The 21,118-nt window shown below is 38.9% G+C and overlaps 1 protein-coding gene across 1 annotated transcript in view; it reads right to left on the bottom strand.

Moving 5' to 3' along the window:
* atrnl1b (attractin-like 1b) overlaps positions 1 to 21,118 on the bottom strand; it is a 95,221-nt gene that overhangs the window by 38,781 nt on the left and 35,322 nt on the right. Inside the window, exons 21-25 of the mRNA XM_072666941.1 lie at positions 16,350 to 16,402; positions 11,685 to 11,779; positions 11,281 to 11,359; positions 9,589 to 9,746; positions 1,748 to 1,809 (exon numbers count right to left, since the gene is read on the bottom strand). Coding sequence (XP_072523042.1) covers positions 1,748 to 1,809; positions 9,589 to 9,746; positions 11,281 to 11,359; positions 11,685 to 11,779; positions 16,350 to 16,402 — 447 coding nt within the window. The remainder of the gene's footprint in view (positions 1 to 1,747; positions 1,810 to 9,588; positions 9,747 to 11,280; positions 11,360 to 11,684; positions 11,780 to 16,349; positions 16,403 to 21,118) is intronic.

Genomic DNA, 21,118 nt, shown 5'->3' with positions numbered 1-21,118 from the left:
TGTAAGCCACGTGTTCAGCAAAATAATTGTTAAAACTGACTATTTTTTATTTATTTATTTATTTATTTTTTAAATAGGCATGTAGACATGCTGTCATAGACCAAGCAAGAGCAACTGACCCAGTTTACACCTGGTTACTTCATGTGGCTAATATTTGGATTGTATGCTGATAAGATTTTAGCCACACAAATTCACACTCTGTAGTTAAATGTATCTCCAGGTTGGTCAGACTGAAATTTGATTGGTTTGTGAGATGGAATATGTAAATTTGCTCATTGTGTGGCGGTTGTTACTGGTGTTTTGATTTGCTTGTGGAATGTGTCTTGGAGAGATGCATGCGTTTAGGCATCTGTTTTACTAGTTTTATTAGTCTTGGGTGTGTTTACACTTGCATTTTTATGCAGCTTGGCCTTATCCAGATATAACACTGACACTCAAGACACATGAAGTGACCAGGTTTAAACGGGTTCATTAACACAGGGAGGATAAAGAAAAACAAATCCAAGCTCATCCTGTAAGAAATTCAGCCTTAACTGCAGTACACAGCCGCAAAATGCAGATGTTTCGATGATGCAGAAGATATTAATGCACTTGTCTGCATGTGATTATTTGCTGAACCAGTGAGCTATATCATAGAAGAGGGGCTGCAACAACACACAGTATAGGGTCACATTTAGCAAGCAGAAGTCTGTATTCTATTCCACCTTAAATGTTACAGGTGCCAGAATGTAACTGCTGCACCATTAAGGTTCATAAGGTGAAACAGAAAGTTGGAATAAGAAGCTGATCAACAACCTGATTTCTACCCACATCTGTACGTTAGTGTTGATTGCATTTTGTCCGATTTTAACATTTAACAATTACTTTGTAGCATAGTTGACAGATGGCCGTGCAGGATCCGTGTCAGTCCCATGGTTGATTCACCTCAAGGTATTATGCAGTCTCTAGAAATTATAACTTTTTGACAGTGTTGGACACCCGTAGGCACAGTCAAGACACCCTTTGACAGTGACCACCACCACTGTAATAAAATAATCAGTGTTAAATGTTCTACATCAGTGGTTTTAATGTTATAGCTGAACGGTGACTACTAATGAACAGTGCGTAATGTTTCCTATTGATGAGGGGTAAGTGTTTGATAGTCCAGTTTACATTAATCCTGTTTATCAAACCCGGTTTCTGACTTGTCTGACCCAAATCAATAGTCGTATAAGCAACCTTTAGAGTATTGTAAACTGTAAGCTGTAAGCAAGTGCAGTGTAAAACTGCTGAATTATCTGCTAGAGCAGATGCCCTAGTTTGTATGTCACGGACACAACCGTATATTAGATTAGGAGAAATGGCTTGGTAGATTGTTGAGAACACCAGTCACAAGTCCCAGCCAAACGCCTCAGCACCTACTCGATAATCTGAGCAGACAAGTCATGTGACATATCAAGACTATGGGGAAATCGGTGAAGGCAGGCTGCTGATAACTCCTTTCACATTGATTTAACAAATCAACAGACCTTTAAGACTTGCCTTGCCTTCATCATTGACACAGGGAAGGACTGTTAGACAAGAGCAGGGGTGTCAAACTGGCTTCCGTCCGAGCCACAGCTCTGCAGAAATTAGCGTTTCTATTTTAATAACTTATGAATGCCCTGAATAAGTGTGTTCAATGAGGTTAAACTCCAGTGTTTGCAGTGGGCTGTTTTCTTGGGCTGGAGTCTTACATGTGGACAAGTGGTGAAAAAAATGGACTCACCTGAAAAACGTCACAAAGAACTGCACCAGGTCCATGATGCTGTTGTGCTGAGAGAAGGCAATCTGTAAGGGGATGTCAAAAGAAAGAAAGAACAACAACAAAAAAAGAGGATCAGGAGATGGAAGGAACATTTTTGGTCACTTGCATAATCATAGAAAAGCTATGATCCAGGACCTGACATCATTTTATGATTTCCTTAACCCACCACTGAATCCTGCTGTGTTTTTCTGCCCTATAGTATACCAACCTGATTTTCCTCAGGTAAATGACCTACATGTTAAAATGATTTCCAGTGGGCTTGTGGTCTACTCCCTCACTGCTCTGCACAGATCAGCTAGAGAATATGTGACACTGCAAGATAAAAAGCTCCCAATTCTGTTGGTTCTAATGGACTGGAATGTGTCAGTTCATGACTGGAAGGCAGATTTAAAATGACTGATGGCCTGGATTAGATTTCCATTGACTGCAGGAGTAAAGAACAAAAGTCCAAACCCCACATGTTATCTCCAGGTTATGTCTGGCAGCAATTTCTATGTTTGTGCGATGCTATTCGATCCATCCAGTGCAAACGGGTCAGTTAAAAGCAGCTTCGGGACGAGATTGCTTACTGGCTGAAATGATCCCTTCAGATGGCTTAGATGTTTTAGTGCACACGACACCAGAGGATCAACAATAAGCAGTGCAGAGTCATTAATTCCGCATCAGCACACTTAAAAGACGTCTGGCAAGCACCGTGTCAGAGTGCACTGTCACAGCATCCCGAGAGGCAGGCTACTGAATTGCCTGGGTAAATACCCAGCAAAAATAAATGGATTAATGTTCCAAATGTACGCGTCTGTAAGTCACCCTGAAGTAGTGAATGAATAATGCAACAATGGCACTGTGGGCAGACCTTCTGAAGAGACCATTCATTTCATTAGGTGCTTGGCTCCGTCACAGAAGCTGAGCCGAGGCAGATCCAGTGGGAGCGCTGAAGAAAGTTTTAACACTCCATTAGGGCTGAACCATCTCCCCAGCAAACAGACTTCTGCGAGAGGCAGAGCTTAAAAAGAGCAGCTATATTCCAGGCCCTCTATCACTCTGTAAGGACACAGTTCCCAAGGTGACTGTGGTCTGGTGGTGGTGGGGAACGTAACTGAGACAGTTTCTGCGTGTATGAGAATTCTCCTGCTCCATTAAACGTCATTTAAAGGTGCCTCTGGTGGAAACGGCCAAGTGACTGCTGTCATACTAACAATGAAGTACATGCTATCCGAAATGAATAAGAATGGTTTAACCATTCAATCCTACACCTGCTCTATTCACTTAGTCCTTTCCAGGACCTTTCATCAGTATGTTCTAAATAAATGGCAAGCAGTGGTTACAAGGAAGGTTATATGCATGAACATAGATCACAGGTTCTGAATTTAAAATGACACAATGTAGCCTATTACACTAAAATCTTCTCAACCTTTTTTGTCATAATTCCCAGTTCTACATAAGGGGCACAATGAAGGTACTGAGCCAGCAATGGAACAATAATGTACACACCACAGAAGAAGCAATGAGACAGTTATGTGTGGGAGGACTGTTCTGAAATACTCAATTCTACTACAAGCCCATTAATGTTCAATCTAAAAATGACACACCCTGTCTACAGCATTATTGGTCACATGGAGGCATGCTTCAGGGAGAGTACAGACAAATTTAAAGAATACCTAGCTTTATTATTCAGCTATTAGTCATAATCCATAGATAATTCTCTATTATTTGTTAACTTTTAGCACATTTTGTGGAGTCCCACAGGGTTCTGTTTTAGGGTTTGTCAAACTGATGCACATTTTGACGGTAAATGTAGTTATGAGAATGAAGAACTGAAGTAGGGGCGACTTAGAGGATTTAACAGCATATAGCAAAGAGATGAAAATGCCAGTTTTGGCTGAGGAGGAAAAACATACTGTGACGATCTGTTCAGCATCTGTCAACAATTAATCCATATTTGTTCACATATTAGAAATAATAGATGAAGGAACCTTCTTAAATTGTGCAAGCCAGTTTAAGATGCATTTTAAAAATAAGCAGAAAAGCCTATATGAAATATATTGTGCACAGCACAACGACAAAGGCTATGACCTAATGTATGCAATGATTTGCGTACAGCACAATTTACACATAGGTATATACAATACTGTGCAAACGTAGAGTTTAAGTAAGTGATTTTTTATTATGTTAAACACCAATATTAGAACAAACACTAAAGACATTATGCAAAAAGTAGTGATTTTAATGTACATAACTGTGTTTGACTTTTTGAAACCTCCCCTTGTAATAGCCTAGTGTTATCATCATGTGGTTTGGTAAATCAGTGTTTAAGTGATGTTAAATCAGGTGAGCTGGTGAGGGGAATTGAACAAATCCACACTCTGGCTGGGGGCATTCAAAAGAAATCCGAAACTAAACTGTGTTCTTCAAACTACTTCACATGATCTCAACTACTACTAACAAATTCTTGCTACTTTTACTGTAATGATGTTTACTTGCATCTGACCTAATGCAAGATTTACAAGCAGGAACTCACATTGCAGATATAAATGGTTGTTAACAATGTGCCTAAATCTTTTGCACAATATTGTAGGTAGTGCATATTTTATGCAGCGGAGACTGTAATTGCATTACAATCGAGTGAATTTTAACTTTAAATTGACTTTTCATTGAACTTTCTTTTTTTTCTGTTTCCTATTGAAGACATACTGATGGTAATTAGAACAATTATAATAATAATAATAATAATAATAATAATAATAATTATCTCATAATAAGCCAAAATAGCAGCAGTAAGCATTTTAGGGATTGGAGAGATTAACAAAAGGCTTTGTGTTCCACCTTTTTTTAAGGTTTCTGTTTAAACCTAAGGCAAACCTAAGGCTAAGGGCTCATTATAAAAGCCAGATCATCTGTTTATGTCAGTCAGTTTCAATTATATCTTCAGTGCACACTCTCGCGCTTGCTGAACCCTCACCAGTTCAACATTGTCCTAAACCCCTCCTGGGGAAAAGTTATTTTATGTAAAGCATTACTTGGAACAAAAACAGGACCTTTATCAAGACTTCTCATAATAATTTATGATTCATTTATCTTGCAAGGGCATTCAGATCTTAGCTTGAACACAAGGGGGTGGGGTGGAGGTCTTCCTAAACCTTAAAACCTGTTTTGTTTTCCTATTCTTATTAAACAACTCTGGCATTACAACATACTGGAAAAAGGCAAAATTTTCAACCTGAAGCAATCATACTGAAAAGATAAAATATTCCCAGAACCTAGCAACTACAGGTGGTATAGAGCGAGAGCATAATCATTAGCGCACAGGCTGACCTCATCTCAGCAGAATGAGCAGTGTTGAGCGGTAAGCGGTGGCTACAGTCTGCTCGCTGCAGTGTAGTAAATGCTTCGTCAGATTGGGTTTCCCGCACAACCCGGAGCACTCTGCCTCTCCAGATTCCATTTGGCATATTTTCTGTGAGGTCAGGTTCTCATACGTAAATGCCTGCGCTCATATTTGCGATCTCAATTTCCTCCCGTCAGCTAATAAATGCTGATCGGACACTGTGATCATAAACACACGCTCGGAACGAGCTCATAGTGTTACAGAGGCCATTTGATTTAACGATGCCCTTTTTCTCCATGGTAAATAAGCAACTCTGCTTTTGGAAAATCTAATAGAAAACTATTACTGGATGAATGGAGGGGAAAGCAGCAGAAATGAAGGGCTGAAAAGGGGTCTGTAAATAAATTAACCTTATCTCATACTCATCTCACATGGGCTACAGGCATGGAAACATGAATATTGATCAATATTAGTTTGTGGTTTCATTAGTGGAGAGTGTCTATAGTAACGTGCAGCGAATGACACAGACCTTTATAGAACACACCCTATTACCAGCAAAGCTCCAAAAGCAAATGTTCTGAAGAATCATGAAGGGAATCTTCAAAAAATACAGCACTAACTAGACAGAATCCTCCTATTTATGATTGTGTGCTTTACAAAACAGCTGTACAACAGTAATTTGCTCAACAGTAATTTAAGCTACTTGAGTTTAAGGATGAACATTTATGATCTTCCATGTGAGAGACACATAAATCTCTTCTTCTCTTTATGCAACAAATAAAACAAAGAAGCAGGAAAAAGAAGGTTTTAATACTTGGCTGATCCAGTGTGCTCATTATAGTGGGTTCTAAGGCAAATTTGTTTAATATTGTTAAGCTACTGACACAATGTTGGGCTTATTGAGCACAAAGCCTTAGATTAGTCAAAACAGGGTGCTGAAGAAAGAATTAAACAGATGACAAATCATGTGCACTCGAAATTACAATAGTAGCTTGTAACAGTCAGGACTTCCTTGTATGTAAATGCAGTCCTTTAAAAGATCATGACCTCCTGGCCTGCCTAACCACATGCTTTCATTAAGGGCCGAAAATGTGTCAACAAAGAAGAGCATGAAACGCATGCAAAATAGCTGCGTAATGCTAGCCAGCGACCCAAATGAGCTGCTACAAAATTTTAAACAGTATAAGTGGACGAGTTCTGGACACCAATGTCTGGCCTCCTTGTAGCAACAACAGATACAACTAATGAACCTCTCTTAATGAATTAAAGGGCTGCTGAAGTTAATAAATTATTGAAAATGGTCATTTTATAGAACTCATGATTACAACTTGGATATTAAGTTAATCAAATCCCTAATCTATAGGCATGAACTAACTGCACTTTACCAATTCCATTACACCAAGTTCAGGTATCAACTGATAAGTAGCAGCCTTAGCTGAATCAACATATGCACAGGATTGGACACAACCACTAACAGGTGAAGTAAACAACATTTATATTTTGCTAAAATGGCATCTGTCAAGGGGTGGACAGGTGGACAGGGGGACATACATATTAGACAGCAAGTTCAGCCAGCTCTTAAAGTGGACGTATTGGAAGCAGGAAAAAATAGCATGATTGTGATGGCTAGATGACTAGGTAAGAGTCTATGAATCTGATGTCATCTCTTTGGTCACCATTATAGTTTGTTTCAGTTAATGGCTTTTATTTTTTTGTCCCCTTCCCCCCCTCCCTCACAAACTGCAATTTTTTTTCATGGATCTACAGACTATATAGTGCCTATAAAAGTATTGAGCCTCTTGGGTGTTTTCCCCTTTATAGTTTTTCTGTGTCGTTTTTTTTATATATAAAAATATAAAAAATATTAAATAGTTTTTTTTTACAAGAATGTTAGAGAATAAAACTCTCTAATAAACATAAATAATGTAAAATAAATGATCATCCATCTTTTACAATGCCTGACCTAATTCTGCAGAGCTCCAGGCAATTGGTACTAGTAGTCTACAATTAGTGACCTGAGTGCAGTGAATGTGTCTCAAGTGATTGTAGTATAAAGACATCTGTCTAGAAGGTCCAGTCACTGGTTAATCATTATTTCTGGCTACAAAAACACTATGAGGACAAAATAACACTCCACGCGACTGAAGAGTATAAGAGTACAAAAAAAAATCACTGAACATCCCCTAAAATTAAGTCAACCTATAATAAACGGATGGCGTATGGCACACATGTAAATCTGCGTAGAGCCTGGTAATTTCACACACTGGTGGCCCCTCTTGCACCACTTTGCTGTGTTTACATTTTACCTCTACAAGTGAGGTATGTGACGATAGTTAGGAAATTATAGACAAGATAGTTTGTTTTTTACCTTAAAATAACCATTTTTAGAGTAAGAGAGTAAAAAAGTATATGACAAAAAGTAGAAGTGAAAAAAGGTTAAGCAGGATAATGACCTGTGTTATAACAATATTATATAATATAAATGTTCTATAGTGAACCATAACTAAATCAAATCGGTTTGATCATCGCTGCTAACCAATGGTTTACTGTAAAAGCTGGCATGACTCCAAGAACACCACCTTGCAACCCATTTTCTACATCCAAGAGTAACTCAGTCCAACCTGAAAATGATACCCTGGGTTAGTGTCTGTATGTCAAAACAAAGCTTGTCTGAAGCTTCATCACTGCAGGGTGATGATGTTGAGGCCAGAGTGACGGAAGGTGGGTTCACAATGCCAGATCACATCTGCATCTGCATCCACGCGGCCCAGTCCTAACCCTGCTCCTGTAGAGCTCAGCCCCCATGGGCCCCAATGCCACCTAGCTCTGATGTCAGCCCGCCCTGGGCACCACACTCAGCCCGACATGGGCAGGACAGCGAGCGATGTCGAGAGAGGGAGTCAGAAAGGATGAGACTCTAGTGCGGTCACTCCCCTCAGGGCTCAGCACTGGACAGAACACACTGTCTTCTCCCCAAGTCTTCGTGCTCACGGTACGCTACAGTGGTTTTAGTTATTTACGCCACAGTAAGAGACGGACCTCGGAAGAAGAGGCTGCGTTTAGTTAGAGGGACAGATGTCGAAGTGTGTGCTGACTTGCAAAGAAAAGAGGTGAGCGGATCTGTTTTCTGGACGACAGGGGCAAACCAGATAATGAGCAAATAAGTCTCACTTACTGATGCGAAGATCTTGTTTGTTTATTTATTTATTTACTTATTTTTCACTCTTCTAAAGCCAACCTGACAGCAAACACTGATACTGCCTTTAAACCCAATTTCCTATATGTGCATTTGCTTATGTATGCCTGCAGGCAATAGACAGCGAATATATATCATAGAGAGAGTAATGCACATCGGTGTAAATTCAACTTTAATGTTTTCTAGCAATCCCATCCGTCTCTAAACATCACTCTGAGACTGCCATTACGTAGCAGTCATCTAGGCATCTGGCGATGTAATATACTCCCACATAAGCGCAGATTCAATTTTATGGATCATAAGACTAAGGAATGAATATTTTGGAGAATTGTTATAAAACCGTCCCAGTGCATATCTAAATAATTGATTTCCACATTACAAAGCCATGGATCTTTTTAAGAGTGTTTTCTTTTGTCTAACTGCATTTTAAAGTGTAGTGATCAATGATCTCCACTTCCAGGAGAGAATGATTGCTGAATTCCATTTCAGCCTTTTCATTTGACACTGGTGCACAGACTCAACGCAGCGTTAACATACGTCTTTCCTAAGGATTCTGTTCTCAAACAACTGCAGAGGATTTTTTTTTTTTTTGAAAACATAATTTCCGTATCAATATGAAACTATAGGAATTGAGACTCAGCTTGACATTTCCCATGAGAATTAAATGTAAAAATTTCGGCTTTAAGTATTTCATTCAGAGGGATAGGAGTGCCTTTTTCATATCTATCTGGCACAAAGATGTTAGCGGCACATCCTTTCTGCAAGTTCTATACATCCCATTCCCAAACTGTGTGTCCAATGTTGCAGGTGTGTTATCACGCTGAAAGAATTCACCGCCTCGAAGGCGGAATAACACAGCCAATAAAAAAACAATCTGGTCTGTAACAAAGTTTAGGTAGGTGGCACCTATCAAGCTAATGCCTGAGCCCAGGGTTTTGCAGTATAACACTCCCCTCAATGACTCCCCTTGTCTTCCTCCCACAGTGCATATTTGTGCCATTCATTACCCAACTGAACAGCAAAGCAGAATGCAATGCAGTGTGTTGTGACACATTTCTCCCGTATCTACCTTTAAAAATGGTTATGGCTTGCGCTATATTCATTGGTCAGTGGTCACAATGTTTTGGCTGCAGGATGTTTTCGGTGGTTTTAGGTTATACAATTTAAATAAGTATAATTAAAACAATACAAATACTTTTTTTCATAAATCCTAAAAGATAAAAGTAGTTGCCTAAAACAAGTATGAATCCAAAGCTAAAAGAGCATAATGTGTGCCCATACCTGTATTTTGATTGGCCAGGAGAAGTTGCTGACATAGACATAGAAGGTGATGTTGGGATTGCTGCGAAAGCTGAACTTCTCACAGGAGAAGCTGTCCCTGTGTTCTTTAATGTTGGTCTTGGACACAATTGGGACTTCTTCTCCAGAAATGGTACCCGCTGTTGGGAGAACAGTTTGAGATACAGGTGTTTATTTCACAGAGGACAATTAGGTAAAATACAACATTCATTCAGCATCAGGTTAGAAGAGTGAAGGGACAACGATGTTTGACGGTACTTTACACTTTCCAAAATGTGATAATCAGCCTATATTTAATTAAACAAAACTGCTCATTTTGTAAATCATTAAATATTCAAAAAATGTCTGAATACAGTTTGAAAACATCACTTGAGTTTATCAGGCTTCGTTTTCTTCGCTATTTTTTATATGAATATAGATTTCTTCTTCTTTGTGGGCATCAATGCTCATTTCCAGAGTGCTAAGCAGCTTCTGAGTCCATGACCACAATGGTCCTAATGATGGCTGACAAGGACTGAGACCTTGCTTAAAGTTATCTGAGAGCTAAAATGTCTTAGGGTCATTCATAACAACCAAAAAATCTAAATTATTAGTGTGGTGTATGCAAATGTTTGGACACCCTTAGCATTGCATTGGCTCGGATTTTCTTTGACAAGGTCTGATCTGCAAATCATATCAGAGGTCCCTAACTGTAATCAGGGGCTTTTAGAAATGATCCAAACCTTGTGCAAACACTCAAACATTATTTAAGCAACTGTATAACTGTATAATTTAAAAAAAAAAGTAATGTAAAGCAAATGGATTTACTTAAAATACTGTGTTTTATATTTGATTAGCTACAGAGGCTGTGTTCACTACTTCTCAGTAAAAAAAAAATAAAAAAAAAAGACTAACTGTGCTTTGGCCAAGGGCACCCCGAATTTGATATTATATTATAATATACATTATTACATTACATATGTGCATATATAATACAGTATACATATTTGAACAGTGACGATTTAGTAATGCTGTCTCTGTACACCATCTTAATGGATTTAAAATGAAGCAATCAAAAATGTGACTTAAGTGTACACTTTCAGCTTTAATTCAAGAGGGAGAAAAAGACAGAGTGAGAACGACAGAGAGTGAGAGAGTGCGAGAGTGAGAAAGATTTTGTTCCCCTTCCTTTCTGTTCTTTAATTTCTTTAACCACGCATTCCCACTATAAAACAAAGCCCTCAAAATGACAACCCAAGTGCTCCTCTGTGGGAGCGTTTATCTTAATTGAAATCATTCAGTACTCCTGAAGACGTCTCAGCCCCAGAATTCTGAGCTGTGGGCCAGACTATTGTAAGGAGCCCTTCTCAGGGGAGAGTGTCTTTAAACAGGGAGACGATGTTCCAAATATTAATGGCGGAGCACTGAAAGGTCGAGGGGGATAGGGTGAACCTGTTAAACAGGAGTGAAAATGTCAAAGTCACCACAAAAAAAGTGACTGGTGACTTTTTGGATGATAGAGGATCAGATATAAATAATAAGAGCAAACACGGAGCAGCCGTGTCCTCGCCCTGGCAAAGCTGCAAAATACACAACACATCTACTAAAGATGTGACACGTAAAATGGTTAAGACAAAGGTAAGGGGGGGGGCACAAACAGACAGGGGAACATGTAAAGCATGAAGATGTAATTACCTGTTGATCCAACAGACCAAGTGATGTTGAGGTTGAAGTTGTTTGAAGCATTGATGGACATGTCCAAATTTTTGTTGGTCTTAAATTGGAAGAAAAGACATTAAGGGAAAAATAAATGACTATCATCATACAATGGCTGTTTTGGGCTTTTAAGGAAACTTCATGCATACATTCCATTCATATCAGAGTGCTGCTTATGTTGATTGACAGCGGCATTATAGAATAGGAAAATGCAGGAGAATACTTTCATTTACAACTAATGAAATCAACACAAATGGGTTTTGTTATAAGCTGCTCACTTGCGCTCTCTCTCTCTTGCTCAAACGAGAACAAAACACACTTATATATTACAGCAACTACAGGCAGCTTAAAATACTGTGCAAGATTAATGAACAATGACTAACCTGTTCGGGAGTGGCCATGAAGTTAATGGCAGTGTAATAATGGTCATCCTCTTGAAGCAGACTGAAGGTGAACTGGTAGTCAATTAGCAGGTTGTCTGTTCAAAAGGTTCAGAAGATACTTGAGTTAAATATTTTACAACCTAAAGCAATCAAGTCCCATCAATTATTATACATTGAATAATATTCAATCATAATTCATTCATTAGAAAGCATGATACTAATGCATAGTAGCTCACCTCAAAAACGAGGTCACCGTGGCACCCCATTGATTAAAAATATGGCATTATGAAAGAGTGTGCGTATATTTCTACACACACCTCATGAAGGATACTTTAAAGTGCTACATGAGTCATCAGTCACCTTAACTGTACTAACTTTAGCCCTTCTGTGCTGAATGCGCAACGGCTGTAAAAAGCATGCCTTCCGATTGAACTTTACAAATGTCTGAGGTTTGACACTTCTGCTTACATAAAAGAGCATCTCACAGATAGAAAAAATAAGCCCTCAAACAGCTAGGAAATCATTCCAAATCCAGCGACTCTGTATTCTCTGTATTGTTGCGGTCTACAGCAGTGTCCTAACAGGCCGTGGGCAGAGCTCCATCAGAATACAGAGCACATCCTCTTTACTATCTGGACTGCTGCTGTGACTGGGCTAGTAATGAGTAATTACCTGTCCAATAAAGTGAAGGACACATAGACACCCCATTAACAGGCTATTATGATAGGAATATTCAAGGCCATTGCTGTTTTAGCTCAAAAGCCATCTTTGTGCACCACTCCGTAAAAGCATGCGAGGCACAGTGGTTATTTAGGGACAACCCAAACATTAGTTATAAAATTTCACAAACAAACAAAATGAGGCTTCAGCTTAAATGTATTTGAATCATTAATCTCACTTGAATCCACAAAGTCCTTTCATTTTTGTCAATTAGGAATGCATAATAATCAAAATATGGTTATTTGAGCACTTCAACATACTACAATATCAAACTGCTTTTGAGGGAGAGATTTAGCACTACTGACGCTTACAAAAATAAGCTCTACTATCCGAGAAAAGGCCTTAAGCGGCTGAGTCGCATTGCTGCAATGTGTCAATCACTTGATTGTCAATTTACTAACTTTTCGAATTGCGAGTGAGACTGTATATGAGAGTGATGCATAATTGAGCATTCGGCGAAGAGTGAAAATGGACCCTTTTCACATTTCTGGGTTCTCAATTTCGGTGGTTACTGTTAGCAGATCTTCTGGTTTCTGGTTGAACCAAAATAAGTGGCTCGCTTCAGCTTTAAAGCATTTTGCACCTGGTTTTCATAAATTTCCGACCAAGCACATGCTGAAATTTCAAAGGAACCAGATAATATAAAGGCTAGAGCGTCCCAATTTTCGAGTAAATGCCAGTGTTCTGTCGAGTTATGCTCTTTCAATGATACATGCTACTTTGGTAATGCGCAGGCCCGCAATTTTTATGTGTTCCATGTTACCTTTTTTCTTGGGAACATTATACCATCCTAACTTACTGTTTTTATTCGCTTGAGCTTCCCAAAGTGCACATGGCAAACCAAATTACATACAAAATACCTGCTACAGTGATTTAGGCTCAACTAATGCCCCTAAATTGAAGTATCCTGCCTGTACTTCTGCTTTGAGCCTACTGAATTACCCCACTTGTTTTATTTATGTAGCTTTACCTATAAATATATACTATGGTCGCATGCTTTGCAGAGAGCTGATTCACGCGCAGAGGTGGCGCTGTACTCTGCTGTTTCTCTTGGAGTAACTTTCAAAAGCCCAAGACTGGAAAATCCTTTTATGCAAGGACATGTTTGGAACACTGCTTGGAACAGATGATAAACAACCATGACAAGGAGGAGAAGGAAGGAAGTAAATGTAGCTTTAGCCATAAATATGAATCTCTACTACCTCCTGTAAATTAATCTGTTAATTAGCCTTACACATTGTGATTAGATAATATTTTTGTGTTTTAATACTGGTGTATTGAGTTAGAATCACGCCATCCTAATTTGATGTAAATGGAACAATTTGAATGCAATTTAATGGCTTCCACAGATGCTATCTAATATGATCTCCGAAACTGAATTTCATGCTGGACAAACGGTTACACTGGAAATTTTTAAATATTAAAAAGTAATAAAAAGTATAAATTGGTCGACATCAGTGCTTACGATATGTGCAAGGTCACTGAGGTAACATGTAAAGCATCTTGTTGGTTCGGATTCTTTACATATTTAGTGTCAACAAGTGCAAGCCGATTAACAATCCATCAAAAGAACCTTTAACTGTACATCAAATGTCCACTAGTGTGACATTCCCAAAATTGCATCCTGTCCATCTCAAATGTGCAGCCCCGACAGCCTGTCATTAGCCGCTTCCACACCTAAACAGTTTCCACAAGTAGTGCAGTGCTGGCACACCACAGCTGCAGATGTATAGGTCACCTTTATAGACCACACTCAGGTCACCAGAGCTACTCTGACCCCAGCTAATCTATGGACGTCCATAGCTTGGCCAGTAAAGATTTTTCCATCAGGGCTAGACTGAGTTATGCCATGTACTGTTGACATCCAGAGAGCTTCCCCAGTGTGTGTGGGGGGTGGGGTGGAGGATATTAAGTAAACTAACAAATGAGCTGTTCTCCTCTACACTGAAGTAGTTCTGGACATTGTGTCGAGTCAGAAAGCTGTGCCAGCCAAAGATTAAGCAGCTTCTGTGACCAATGGCTATAATTTAAGCAACAAAGAGTTAAGAGGGAAGAGGGAGAGAGAAAGTGAGAGAGACAGACAGAAAGCAAGAGCGCAAGCAAGAGTGAGGGAAGTGCCTCTGAGCGCCGCTGCCTCTGCCAAACCTTCTACCCGCGTGTCTTTAATTAGCTCAATCACTCACTTCACTCACTTCCACAGGCCTATTTCACAACTCGCTCTCCAGCCCACTCTCTCCAGCAGTACAGCAGTACAACATACTCTGAGGCAAGTGCAGCAGAGGCAGAGGCAGACATGGGCACACCAGCTCTCCTCTAATCAGAGTAATTGAACCGGTCGCTCAGAGCCTACGCACTCCATCTAAAAGATATACTAGGAGTGGAGTGGCAGGAGAGTGATTGATAAATTGATGGGTTTGTTTAATGTGGATTGATGATAGCTTGGGGATAATGCTGGCAGCTTTTGCAGACTGAGTGAAATCTGATGTCCTAAATGCTCCTGACTGCATTAAGACTGGATGGGCTCCATGATGACGGCCGATAGAGAATGTAAAAAGCATACACGCACACGCGATTCTCACTTATGACAAACCGCAACACTGCCACCTAGTGCTACACCTCTGTGCCCTTCACACACACACACAATCTTTGCATAAGTGTATGTGTGTGCACTTACTCTATCATCACACATCCTGCGTGATGTACGCTGAGTATCCCTCAGCACCTCTACCTACACTTCCCGCTCCCAGGCTCTGCTGAGATGATCTGATCAACCATTTTAGAAAGGCTCGCTCTTTTACAGTTACAGTTAAGCTACAACACGGGCTGCACTCCTTAAAGCAACACTCTGGCATTTTTCTATCTACTCTGTAGATTTGGAATCTGCAGCACAGAGCTGATTAGCATTGACAGTTATTTTAATGCATTTTGCTATCTTCAGAAAGGGACATGAAACCGTGTTGACTGAAACCCACCTATAACAAAAGCCAATGGGCAGATACTGAATGTGGTAATGTTTATGCCCAACGAATCCTTCATCCTCCAGTATAATGATGCTCTAAATCTGTATAATTAGTTCTTTGGGAGACAGGACTAGTTTTCCAGAGGGAAGAATCTGTTGTAATAGGTTATCAACACAGAGGTGTGGGTGGGAGTTCCTGTCTGATTGCACATGAATACTGAAATAAAATAAAAAATTAACAAAAAAAAAAACTCCAAATACGAGCAGACTTGCTCCTGTTGGACTGTAAAAACTTGGGTAAACCATTCTCTCATGTTCGTCTCACCTTAAAGAGGTCAGAATGCAACAGCTGTAGTTTTCATCATTATGTAGTTATGTATACTATATGGAACAACCATATTTGGAGCCCTCCTCATCCATTGTTTCTTCATAAATTAATGGTATTATTGGTAAAAAAAAATAACTGTAACTGTATCTACTTCTCAGGGAAGATTTCTACTAGATTTTGAAGCATTACTGTGAGGATTTGTTTGCATTCAGCGGCAGATGGTGTTTGTGAGGCCAGAACGTTGGATAATCACCACCCCACCTCATCCCCAAAGCACTGGATGGTGCACCATTATTCCAGAGAACACAGTTCCACTGCTCCACAGGTCAATGCTGGGGTGCTTTATACCCCTTTAGCCCATGGCTGGCATTCGACATGGTGCCTATAGGCCTCACACAATTCAGAAACTACCCAATGGCTTTTAATGTAAACCTCAAGTAAATGGTTTTGTGGAAGCATGTTGAAAATTACTGTTCATGATGATCATCTGTACAAAACCGGTTCAATAGATTAGTCTGAAAAACGCTGCATTCTGTCACTAATAAAAAGATGTTAAAATACTCAGTGAACTGTGTAACAAGAATCAGTTTAAAAGATCGAAATCTTTTTGCTGTTATTCACATGGATTACTTTTCAAGGTAAAGGACAGCATACTCACAGTAACAGGTTCCTCTCAGAGGGTTGCCAAGGTAACGATTCTCTGAATCACATCTGCAAAAGAAATTTAAATGGAGCATTTAAATGACAGTACAACACAATGGCATTCAAAGTGGGAGTAAACCATTAGGTCTGCAGAGTCGCGCCTCGCTTCACCTTAAAAGCACCGTATGTGTTCGTGTCTGATCTGTTCTGGCTGTTTCATTCATGACTATTCAATAAAAGGCAAAAAAAATGACACCAGTAATGGACAATTTCAGGACTGGTGAACAGAAGCCCTTAGAACTATTTCACATCATTCATGGTTCAATAATAGCAACGCATTCATACTTGGCATCAGTGAAAACACTGAACAGTGCAACGCACTGGTTTTATAGCTTGGGAATTAAACAACCTTAAAATAATCAACATTTATATATTATATAAATTATTAGAAGAGCCAGTGTCACTATTAATAATGCATTAATTAATGTATTAAATAATGCATTAAATCCTGTCTGTGAAGCACGTTGTCAAAAAAGATATATAAATTCTGTATGAAGTCACACTTATTTATTTGCAAAAAGTATATTAGGTAAGTTTCAGGCATCACATTCAAGTCTTAGGAGTCTGAATTCGGAACTTATATAATAAGAAATAAGAAAAATAAAATTGTAAAAAACATTTAGTTTTAAAATATAAAGCATAAGTAATACCATTAAAATGTATTCCGGATATGATTAGAACAGCAATTTCTACATTAAACACTGCTATATTTACAGCTGACATGAATAACTGACGCATTCAATATTTTATGAGTAGGAAATTTACAGAACAAAAGTGTTAACATACACAAATACATCATCTCAAAATAGACCTAAAGCAAAATGCATCACTGCGCTGAGGACTGTTAGGTCATGCCAAGCACAACAGGAAGGCAATAGGTTGGTTTTGGGATGCATAATTAGCTGCTACTGCGATATGAGTTTCTGTAATTAACACATCATTAAGAGCTGTTTAATGCCTGAATGCATTAAATAACTCATGTGCGACATTAAGAGTAATTAGAGAGAGTGTAAAATTAGGATTCTTTACAATAAGACATACAATGTAAGAAGTTGTAATAGCTACTTTCACAAACAGCAACAAAAAGAGAAATAGACAAAAAATAGACATTAAAATGTACATTTGTTGTTGTAGACCTACAGTCGTATGCAAAGGTATTGGCACCCTTGGTCAAAAGATACTTTTGTTGGAAGTGGTAAATACAGATTCTGTAGCTAATCAACAATAAAACTTACTGCATTTGAAATTTGCCCAATTAGATACAGATAGCACAGTCTTCTTTGCTGATCGTGTATTATTTTCATCAGTCCATGGCACTTGTTTCCAAAACTCATCTGCTTTATCCGGGTGTTCTGTAGCATACTTTAAACATTGAGTTTTTTAACACATTCCCAGTTAAAGTTTCCTTTTATTTACTTTTTCCATGAAGATATTGGTGCTGGCAACACTGCACATCTGAGGGGTTTTGATTAGACTGTCTTACCAGCATACAAGCCGCTCTCTCAGAGTTTCCTTGATCTCATCCTGACCTCCACAGTTCCCCTGAACAGCAGTTTCTAACACTGCACACTGCAGGCTGAAATCAGCTTAGCTATCTTCTTAAAGGCCTTTAAGTATCAAGTATTTTATGTTCTATGTTTTATGTTTAGACAGTAGATTAGAGCAGCATAGGAGAGGTTAGATTTATGTTTAATTACACAGCTAGACCCAATCATAATTGTTCACTTGTTATTGCAACATCTGTAATCAACAGCTGTATCCAACATACTTTTTTACCATTTATATGTTGTATATCATACAGTCTTCGTTTGGGGTACTGCTGCACAAAATAAAAGTCTTTTATAAAGCTAGCTAGCGTACAAAGCTAAGTGCATGGGAGCTCCTAGAAGATTGAACTGTGTGCCTCTTTCTTCCTGGTCAAATAAAAGTGTTTAGTTCAAACTGTTACAAAATCAGAAGTTAGCCTATACAATTGTTCTACTCTAAAAACGATAGCATAGGTTATATCTAGTCGTTAGCAGAGAAGTCTCAAGTATTTGGGGTTTTTTTTCCAAGTCAAGTTCAAAGCTATATAAATCTTAACTTCAGTCAGTGATAAAGAAAAACAAGTGCAAACTGGTCTTCTGGTCTTCTTCTGGAAGCATGAAACATCCCCAGCAAATAGTCCCTGGAGTGAGTCTGTGGCCTACCATTCCAGTGTTTGGCCCAGCAAATGCTGTCTTATGTAATACAGGTCTATTGTGATGTTCCTTTATTTTCCTGCCTTCATTAAAGTGAGTCAGGAGACGCACTTGATTCCTCCACCTCGTCCTCACACCGGCTAAACAATTAACACCACTTTGCCTCCTGAACGCTCTCACACTAAGCAGATTACACATCCTTCTGCTCTACTGAGCAAAGAACCAGAAGCCTGATTAGAGTCTGTAGCCTCTGATGAGCAAAGTCACTGTCAGTGCAACCACCTTGCTCTTTCTTTCATAGAGGAGGAGGAGGAGGAGGAAGAGAGGGGGGATCTAAGCATCTTCTGCCAGTAGGGAGCCTATCTCACTTGGCTTTATTTGGCTGTAAATCCCATCTCAACTGCAGGCTGAATTAGCGTGTAAATGTTATGAGCGACCTTAATGGTAAATGCAGTCATATTAAGGCTACTGAGCAATGTGAAGCAGAGGACTTATTAAAGCTCCTCTTGCTTTGTGCTCTCACTTAAGATACTTTCATTTTTGCTGTTTGTTGATTGCATGGGACATCAGGGACTGGACTGGAAAGCTTAAAACCAGAATAATTGCTCTTAAATGTAAGGAATAATGCAATGCGGAAATTAAATCAATTACCGCTACCGAAGCAATTCAAACATAATATTACAATTTGAACCTTGTTATGCAATAATACAAACAATGCAATACCTTTGCCAGCAATGCAGAACTCTTACTACTGATCATGTCATCCCATAGCATATCACAAAGTAAACAAAATAGAACTAAATAGAATAGAAACTAAAGTGCTATTGCATGGTGAACGTTAAGAAACTGTACCTGAATACTGACCTACTATTTTAATAAATGAATGTTCAGAATGATCATTTCAAATTAATGCATAAAAGGTAATTGTACTCTACAAAAAACCTAATTAATTCCAAAAAAGACAGAGAAAGAGAGGATAATGAAAGAGAATGTTAAGTGCATGATTACATTAATCAACTCCATCAGGCAAAATCTGGGCCAGAAGACCGTGCACAGCCACTACTCTCCAAAAAGAACACTGCTGTGTTGTTTACTCAAGACCACATGGATAAGTCAGAATCCTATTGGAGGACAGGTGAATACTAAATTGCCCTTTCTGATTTTAATGAACAGGGTTATGTTTGGTGAAAACTAAACAATACATTTTAATATAAGAATGAGGATAGCAGTATCATGGGTTGGGGATGCTCTGGGACTAAGATGGCTGGTCATTATTGATGGACCTATGAATTCTGAATAGTATCCAATAATTCTTCAGAAGAATGTCCAGGTATCGGTCAGTTAACTGAAGCTTGGTTGCGAGTGGGTCATGCAGACTCGAGCTGGGACGTTGCCATCAAAAATAAACTTTCTCCATTCAGCTCCTCTATTGTCTGAGGCTGGGAGGGATGTAGAGATGTGTACTGGCCTGTGCAACCATCCCATGCTTAGCTATTCCACATAATAGTGAAGTTGGTGCATGCAAAAAAAAAAAAAAATAAATATAAATAAATATAAATAAATAAATAGAAATTGTACATCCAGTTTTTTGTTTGTTTTTTAGCAGCTTGCAAACTCATCTTGTGAGACTCGCCTGCCCCTTTACACCACGCATAAACAACATCTGTGGTTATTATATATCACTTTCTTGCCAAACGAGGGGGTTCTTGGCCACGTTAAGTGAAGAAATGCACCACACTCTTTAACTGCAGGACTATACATTAACAATGACAGACTGATATTAATGCAAGGCATCACTATGAGCTCCTTGTGGATAAACTTAGTCGGCTGACTGAGCCAGGGAGTCTACGTCAGCCAGATCCAAGAGGTGACTTGCAGTAACAAAAATACCTTTTTGAAGGAGTTTTGGGAATGTAATGTCAATGACACAGGATTAAATAATAAAACAGGAACTTGTGTCTCATAAAACTGCTGCTTATAGAACCAAAAGGTGTTATTTACTTCCTAAGAAAAAAAATGATTCATGGATGGACAGAAACTTGCAGCCAAAAAGTGTCATTTCTTTTAAAAATTACTAAAGCAATATACAAAACATTCCACAGAGTACTTCAACAGACTGTTCTGATATTACACAATAAATCACACTCAAAAGACTATAATTCACCCAAAGCAATACCATTTCTGTGTCCAAACGCTGTTACTCAAACACTTCTATACAATCACTGTCTCAGTAAAAAAAGGGTCTAACAAATGCTTTGGTTTTATCAAACCAATGCAGGGGCATCATTAACCAGGTCACTTGGAAATATGAAGTCCCCATTTAGTTATATAAGCACAATAAAAATGGTACACATTATTTATGCAGTTTAAACCAACATATTAATTTTTGCACTCTCTATTTTTTGTGGGGCACAATATATCCAGTAAAGATGTACAGTCTGGCAAATGCCCTGAAATTCTCATTTGTCTTTCTTCTCCCTCTCAGAGCGTGATAAATCTGGGAGGACAAGGTAGAGTGTACTTTGACTACGGTACAGAGGACAGA

This window comes from Salminus brasiliensis, chromosome 22 (assembly GCF_030463535.1).
Source record: "Salminus brasiliensis chromosome 22, fSalBra1.hap2, whole genome shotgun sequence".
Lineage (NCBI taxonomy): Eukaryota > Metazoa > Chordata > Actinopteri > Characiformes > Bryconidae > Salminus > Salminus brasiliensis.
This window is presented reverse-complemented; position numbering and strand designations above follow the sequence as displayed.